This window comes from Ipomoea nil, unplaced genomic scaffold (assembly GCF_001879475.1).
Source record: "Ipomoea nil cultivar Tokyo-kokei standard unplaced genomic scaffold, Asagao_1.1 scaffold2791, whole genome shotgun sequence".
In the NCBI taxonomy this organism is placed as follows: Eukaryota; Viridiplantae; Streptophyta; class Magnoliopsida; order Solanales; family Convolvulaceae; genus Ipomoea; species Ipomoea nil.
Genome location: NW_017619219.1, coordinates 1,053,795 through 1,061,754, shown reverse-complemented (window position 1 = coordinate 1,061,754; position 7,960 = coordinate 1,053,795). Strand labels below are relative to the sequence as shown.

The 7,960-nt window shown below is 36.5% G+C and overlaps 1 protein-coding gene across 1 annotated transcript; it reads right to left on the bottom strand.

Annotated features, from left to right (window-relative positions):
- Positions 1–2,184: 2,184 nt before the first annotated feature.
- On the bottom strand, positions 2,185–7,354 carry LOC109157652 (ATPase ASNA1 homolog). The gene is made up of 7 exons (XM_019305508.1): positions 6,872–7,354; positions 5,915–6,039; positions 5,112–5,262; positions 4,527–4,637; positions 4,093–4,231; positions 3,629–3,744; positions 2,185–2,635 (listed from the first exon to the last, which is right to left on the bottom strand). The coding sequence occupies exons 1-7, from the start codon at positions 7,121–7,123 to the stop codon at positions 2,459–2,461; spliced, it is 1,071 nt and encodes a 356-aa protein (XP_019161053.1). The 5' UTR covers positions 7,124–7,354; the 3' UTR covers positions 2,185–2,458.
- Between the last annotated feature and the right edge of the window lie 606 nt (positions 7,355–7,960).

Sequence of the window (7,960 nt, the reverse complement as noted above, 5' to 3'; positions counted from 1 at the left end):
TAGCTGAAGGAACCACCGAAATAGCCACCACCTCGCCGTCGGCCGGCACAGCGGGCAGAACATCCGGCGGACATGGCGTGGAGCCATCAACGAACCCCAGTAACCCTCGACCATCGAGGAAGGGTAGCAGTTGCGTTCGCTATAAAAGGTAGTTCCGAGATGTCAACTTGATCGAGACAAAATGGTGATCGGAAGAGAACGACATGTTCGACTGCAACGGCGCCGCGAGAGCAGCCTCGGAGATAGTCCATTCGGAGGAGTTACCGACAGAGCCATCGTCTGAACCGAGAGTTGCTATGAGAACGATCGTAACTTACTGATATCAGATGAGGATTGTAATATGTGAATCAATCAATAACAAGTTTGTACAGGAGAGTATATGAGTACAAGAGTATAAGACATACTACAAGACAAACACTAGTAATGATAGACTCCTAACAGAGAGAAGCCACAGAAAGAAGCAACCACAACTTGCATGACACTACAACAGAGAAGGACCAATGGACCAAGCCTCAACCAGGCTTCCTCAAATTAAATGTCGATGCGGCCATAAATAAAGACATTCTTTGCATGGGATATGGATGGTGTCCTTAGAAATGACCAAGACCATTTTGTTGCAGCACAAGGTTCTCATTGGCGGGGAGTTTTTACTTCTAGAGATCGAAGCAGAAGCTGTGGCAAATTAGAGAAGCTTTCAACTGGCACAAGTCATTGACTTTTCTAAAGGGTAAAATTGTCATTTTCTAATACTTTTTTCTTAAACTTATTTTTTCCCAACCCTTTATCATCCAAGGTTAAAAGTCCATATTTTCTATGCCTCCAAAAAAAAAAAAAATGTATGGCTACAAATTTCATATTAATGCTTCCAAATTGCCAAAAGCAACAAAAAAAAAATTATAGAAACCAAGTATAAATGAACAAAAAGGACGGTAATAAGAATGAGGGTTTAAAAAAAAACATGAAGAAACTTATTTGGGAGAAAAAAATTTAATTAAGAAAAAAGGATTAGGAAAACAACAATTTTACTCTTTAAGATAATTCATTTGCCTAAAATTTTGTCATCGATGGTTGAATTTTAGGTTGGAATGACTAAATAATGTGGTAAGAATTTAAAAATCATGTGAAAAAATCTGAATATTTTAATAGTCAGAAACCACATGTGGTACTGACTTAAGTAATTAGACCAAATCTAAGGACATCCCCAATAGGGATATTTTCATAGATTTTGGAACAGTAAAAAACTAAAGGATTTATTTTTTGCAGGTGCACGTCAGGCTTTTTTTCATAAAAATAAAAAGGATGATTTTTTTATTTTTTCATGTCAAGTTTTTTTTTTTCCCTTTTTCTCTTTCCTCTACCCTCTCTCTCCCATACGGTCGAAAACCAACCTAAAAATCTCACTATTTAAGTTGTTCTAAGAATTTTAATAGTCCAAGACGAAATGTGAAAATGGTAACATATTCATGGGAAAGTGAAAAAAAAAAAAAAAAAAAAAAAAAAAAAAAAAAAAAAAAACTCTTACAAAGGTTAGATCAGCTATTTCATCTTTTAGGCGTTATGCAGTTACTTGGTGGAAGCAACAGGAAGAACACAAGGAGTTTACTCATGATTTACCAATAACTACTTGGGACAGACAAAGGACAAAAAGAGAGTTTACTCATGATTCACCAATAATTACTTGGGACAAACAAAGCCACAAAGGACAATGCTTAGGCATACGTTCCAACCTGTCACAAACTACTTTGAGCTTGAGAAGTAGTTACATAGAATCTGTCAAGGTAATAAGACAATTGAGAGGAGTGAAAATTGGAATTCACCAACAAAACTTTAAGACTTAGAACATTCTCAACAGTTGCGATTTTTAGGAGTTTTTACAGGTGTGACTAGCAAAGAGAAGATGGAATGAGAAGGAAAAAGGGGAAAGAAACAAACAAGCGAAACAAAATCTGTAAAAAATAAAATAAAAAATAAAAAAGTCCCATTAACGCGCCCAGCGAGCGCGTGCATACTAGGCACTCCTGGTGCACCTCACACACACCCGACAGATGTATTTTATTTTTAGGTGGGGCACACAATTGAACCGATTCTCCTGCAACACTTAAAATTTTTCTCTCCTCTCACTTCCAACTAGAATACATGGTCTAAAAAACCGTACAAAAATCACTGATGAAAATGCTCTAATGGTAATAAAAATGCCTGTAAAAGTACAGTTCCTATGATATTCATTCATAATTGTCCTCTGATTTCACCTCAAGCTAATAGGCTAATGTCTAAATAAACTCATTTGTCATTTCTCACAGCATACAAGAAACCAATACAAATTATTGAGTAATATCAAAGTAGCTATGAATTAATAGAACAAATCATTCCATATTTGAGAGAGAGAGAGAGAGAGACATCCAAAAATATGTTAAAGCAGAGCAAAAAACAAAAGAAGATGATGTTGGCCCTCCGGAGCTCATGCCTTCTGTTTCCCTTTTCTAAGCTTTTCTAGTTCCACTTCCGCATCTTTCAATTGTTCCCTTAATACAGATACCCGTTGCTCCAGCTCTTCAACCGAGCCTCGGACAAGAGAAGGTTGGTATGGTGTTGTAAAATTGTGCGAAAATGCCTTGAGAGCTTCAACACCACAAACCTACAAATGATTGGGAGGGAAACTTCGGATGCATATCAAAGCTAGGCTTGCAAAACTCGCAACACTAAATAGCCTTTTGCAAGATATATATATATGCATATAGTGTCTAGTTTGTGGGAGCCTTTACGGTGCCTTTCGTGACCATACCGTGTGCTTTGTAGAGTTGTATCTTTCGTTTTGCAAGAGGTACTAGAGGAGGGAGTACAACTTTAATTTACCTACCAATTACAAGTTACCTACACAGCACGGTAGGTACTGAAAGGCACCTTAGATTTCCCCTATGCTGTTTATTAGTGTGTAACGAAAACTGTTAAAAATATCATATAGATAACTAAGATAAGGCCTTAGGGAAAGTGACACTTTTTCCCTTTGAATTATATGTTTATAGCGTTTTTTCACCCTGAATTATTCCGCTCAATCATTTTTTGAAGTGATGATTTTTCCTCCTCCATGATAAATAGGTTTTTAGATTGTTAAAAAAAAAAAGGGCAAATTAGGTAATTCAAGTCACTTTCCTTCTCCAAAAAATTATTGCTTATATGTAGGAATCAGAATAAATGCAAAAAAAACAGACACCATTTGTAAATATTATAATTATAATTTTAAACTAATGTCAGTAATAGAATTAAGACTTAAACACAAATTTAGCAATAATGAATTATTTGTGTTTAAGTCTTAATTATGTTGCTAGCATTAGGTTAAAATTATAATTATAATATTTGTAAATGGTATTTGTTCTTTTTCGCGTTTATTCTGATTCTCACATATGAGCAATAATTGGTTGGAGAAGAAAAACAAATGAAATACCTATTTTGCCCTTATTTTTAACCATTCATTAGCCTATTTAACAGGGAGGGAAAAAATTGTCACTTGAGGATGCAAATGTGGATACATGAATAATTCAGGAGGAAAAATGCTATAAGTATATAATCCAGAGGGAAAAGCGCTATTTTCCCTAAGCCTTAAGATATTTTACATAGAGGATCTCCATACCTCTTGTGGCAGCAAAGGCAATTTAGTAATGTTGAAGTCATCATATAAAATGTAGAACTGATTTAAGTACTTTTCTTGCATCCGCATTCTAGCCTTGAGCAACTTGGACTCGACAGCTAGCAACAAACAATCAAAAGGTCCACAAAAATTATTAGTTTCATTTATTCATAGGAAGTCGTACTACATAAAAGATCGCTAGCGCTAGGCGCCTAGTGCCTAGGCGGGCGAGTAATAATAATAAGAAAAACACAGTAGTGTACACATTGCGCACACACACAAAACACTTGGCCGAGTTGGGTGCCGAGTTGCTGATTGACGGATTGACCTGACTCGGGAGCCAGTTTGGCCGACTCAGGCGCCCCTAAGGGTAAAATCGCCTTGGCCTAGGGGCGCCTAGGCCGATTTTTACAACAATGGCAAAGATCAAATACACGGTACCAAAATTGTGAACATATGAATAGTACCTTCGTCTTGAAAAATCACTTGGTTAATAATGATGTTGTGTGTATCAATATCAAATTTCGTGAGTTCCTGCACAAGCCTTTCAGTCTCATACAGCGACAAGAATTCCGGAATGCAAACACAGACAAATGTCGTCAAGTCCTGTTAAAAGAGAGGTCGGTAAAATGTCAGGCCAAAATGGCAAGATCACTCGGGGTATAATGCACACGGGTCAAACCACACTAAAAGATTGAATCCAATCAATTAATAATCCATATATTCTCTCTTATTTTTTCAATGTGGGACTCTTAACATTTGCAAACCTTACTACACGCTTCTGATTCCCTTAGAGTGACACTTTATTAGCACAGTTTTTAACTCAATTAAGTAGTCCGCCATATATAAAATGTAAAGAAGGTCCTCCTTGGAAAATGACCATTCTAAAGAAACTTCTTACCGGATCCTTGAACTGCTTGTTAACTTTTTCAATTATCTCTTTCATCCCCTCGAGCCTTCCAAGGATAGCATCCTCACCATATTCACTACCAACGCCTAAGAGACTAGTCACCTGCAATAAAATAAAATAAAATAAAAAATCATAATTGCCAGACTATTCAAGCTTACAAAACCAGAAATTCATATTTGCACTCACAAACATGGTGTCACTATTTAAGCTTACGTGAGTCATAAAATCATACATAAAAAACGCTCAACAGCTGACTGCATTGAGGTTATTATGTGACTGTTTCAGGTTTAAAAACAATGTTTTTTTTTTACAAATACACAAGAATAACTGAATAAGTATGGAGGATTAAGTGGAAATCCGCCACATTGGATCAGTCAGTGTTAGATTAGTAATTACACTTTCTCATCACCCAATGTGCAGAATATTAGTTATCCATGGTCAGATTACTTAATTAGCCTAAGCCTACACTCTAGGCCTATAGGTCATTCAGATGGCTTAGGATCCCATGAGAACACACACCCAAGAGAAAACTAAGAACCAATCTCAGTCTTACATCATAGGAGGATGGGTGCATACCTGATTCAACACGCCACCAAAGCTGTTCTTCAATCTCATCATTTTTCCAAGGCCTTTCTCCAGTGTTGATGGAAATTGTAATAACCGGAGTGTGTGACCCGTTGGAGCAGTATCAAATACTATAACAGAATAATCCATAGTTTGCACTAATCTGAAAAAGAACTTCGCATACTGATTTAATATATCGGCACCAAGGGGTGGGATACATCATATGTACCAAAGGAAACAATAGTTCGTGAACTCTGAAGAATTTCACATCACAAATAATCCTTTTTGCTCCTCCCTAACCCCAACACTCATCCCCCAAACCAATAAAAAAGACAGATTCTTTGGCATCCATAAGGTCACGAGTTCGAATCCCAGTCTTCTTGGTTTGAGCCAGTCAGCTATGGGCTACCTAGGTTGGTTTACCTCCTTGTGGTCCTTTGCCGGCTAAGGTCACAAGGCGGGGTTAACCCCATACACACCCTCGGGTAGTGGCTGCGGGTTTCTCTTGTCACCCCAAAAAATAAAAAAGAAAGATTCTTTCATCCCTAGGTAAAGAAATACAAACGAGAAATTTGTGAAACTCATCCAATATTTGAAACCTAAACATCTCTAGTTCTCTATACATAATGCTTACAAATCATTACTTTCCTTCTTATGAAATAAGTTTTCAAGTTCAAGAAACTGTTAATTACACATGTAAGTAAACTATCAGATTAGCTTTGCATTCCATTTAAAACACGATCTAACAGAACTTCCTTAACACTAGGAAATAAAATTAGAAGTCAATAACATTTGCATAGAACCACAAGACTTACTTTAGCATCTCAGCAAAACTCATTGCCTCATCAATCCCAGGAATTGCATTTGCTAACTCAGACAAAAATCCATCCATTCCATCCGATCCAACCGTGTCTTCATTCTCAACATTTGGATCAACTTCCTAAAGAAAAATAAAATAAAATCTACCCATAAAACCATGATGCATAACAGTATATTAAATTCGTTAAGACAAGATTCAAAATGCAATAAAATCTGATAACCATTGTTCCCCATATAAACCAAGATGCCCAAGAACTGCAAAAACAAAGCAAATTAACAAAATAATAGCATTTCACTCATTCAACTAAAAGTCAAACTTCAAACTCAAACTTCAAAATGGAAAACTATGCTAGTAAACATGTTTTCTGTTTTCTATTCTCCAATTTTCTGGAAAACTGGAGAAATTCTCCAGTAAGTAAACGAGCCCTAAATGTTTAGTTGTTGTTTTAGTTTACAAAATCTAATACTGATGTAGAAACCCACACCAGCAAATAACAATAACAATAGCAATAACAAAAACTTGGTCATCAAAACAGAATGAAACTTCAAAACCATGAACATGGTATCACTAAAACTCTGTAAAAATCCAAAATTTAACTTTAGCTACAAATATGAATTTCAGATCATTCAAAATGCCGAGGGATGTGAACCTATCATCAGGTATTGGTGTTATTATTCAAATTTCAGAGAAACTAACCTTTACTCTCAAATATTAGCCCCATCATCCCAAACCATAACCCAAGTAAACCCAACCAAAAAAAAAAAAAAAAAAACACAAAAGATAGGTCCCTTGTTCAAATTCATTAAAGAATTAGAATATTGAATAACCAATTTTAAAAAGCCCACCTGTAATCATAACGGCAAAATTAGGACTCAAATACAGCAAATAATCAAATACTGTAAACAAAACAAGATCTAAGAAAGCAACTACTGAAGAAATCAAGAAACTGTACCATGGCATAAAGATTGGAGAAGCCATTGACGAGGGTGGGAAACTTAGTGAATCGCTGCTGGAAAGCGTCGCTGAGATTGTGGGCAGGGTCTGTAGAGATGATGAGCACAGAGGATCGGACCTGAGCGAGTAATATACCAAGAATGGAGCTGCAAGTGGTTTTCCCAACCCCACCCTTCCCCCCTACAAAAACCCACTTCAATGTATCCTGCTCTAAAATATTCTGCACTGAGCCTTCTAGAGTATCGGCCATGAATAAGGTCCCTTCTCTACTCGTTTTGCTCTGCTCTTCTAGCGTTGAGATTTAGACAATAACCCAAAAACAAAGAACGGCAGAATTTCCTGGGTTTCGCTGGAAGAGATCTCTTACCTCTTCTATGCTGTGACAAGATCCTACTAGGTCTTTACCTTGCTCTTTGTTTATTTTGTCCAAACTCCTGAAAGCCAGGTTCAATGTCGTTTCCACTCTTACTTCGTTTTTATGAATTGTAGCCCGAATTTTTATGATTAATTCCGCTCATGCCCAAGAAACTTTTTTGGCAAATGGTTAAGTACTTAAGTTGCAGTTATAAATACTTGAGAAAATTTTTAGAATATCAAAAACATACCGCAGTTATTATTACAACTTTTTTAATATATACATACATATATATATATATATATAGGGTGGCCTTCATGTAGGAACCACTCAATAGGTGAGAACATAAGAACCCATCCCAGCCTTTGGATCTAAGTCAATTAATTATTAATATAAAGGATTCAAAAGGTTTTAAGAGTAATTTTAGCACCCTAATAATTTTGAATTAAATAATAACATTGATTAGATCCCTAGAATTTAGGCCAACAAGAAGGAATATACTGGGACTCTAATTCAGTGATACATTCGGACTCTAATTCAACGCTATCCACACCCATTCCAGCGCTACGACCGTCGACGAATTACAGAGACTGCATCCAACCCCGGCAAACTACGTGAAACGACCAAGAAACTCACCGGAAACAATGGCGGCAACAAACAACAACGAAAGTAAGTCCCCTGAAACCCCATTACGGTGTTTGTCATCCGATTGTTGAATTAAATAGAACTTGG

What these genes read in the sequence shown, in the direction of transcription:
- LOC109157652 (XM_019305508.1), bottom strand. Translation starts at nt 7,123, where the DNA reads ATGGCCGATACTCTAGAAGGCTCAGTGCAGAATATTTTAGAGCAGGAT. An exon ending in AGTTTTGCTGAGATGCTAAA is followed by an intron (nt 5,263 to 5,914) that starts GTAAGTCTTGTG and finishes GTTCTTTTTCAG; the next exon opens with ATTAGTGCAAACTATGGATT. An exon ending in AGTGATTTTTCAAGACGAAG is followed by an intron (nt 3,745 to 4,092) that starts GTACTATTCATA and finishes GTTTGTTGCTAG; the next exon opens with CTGTCGAGTCCAAGTTGCTC.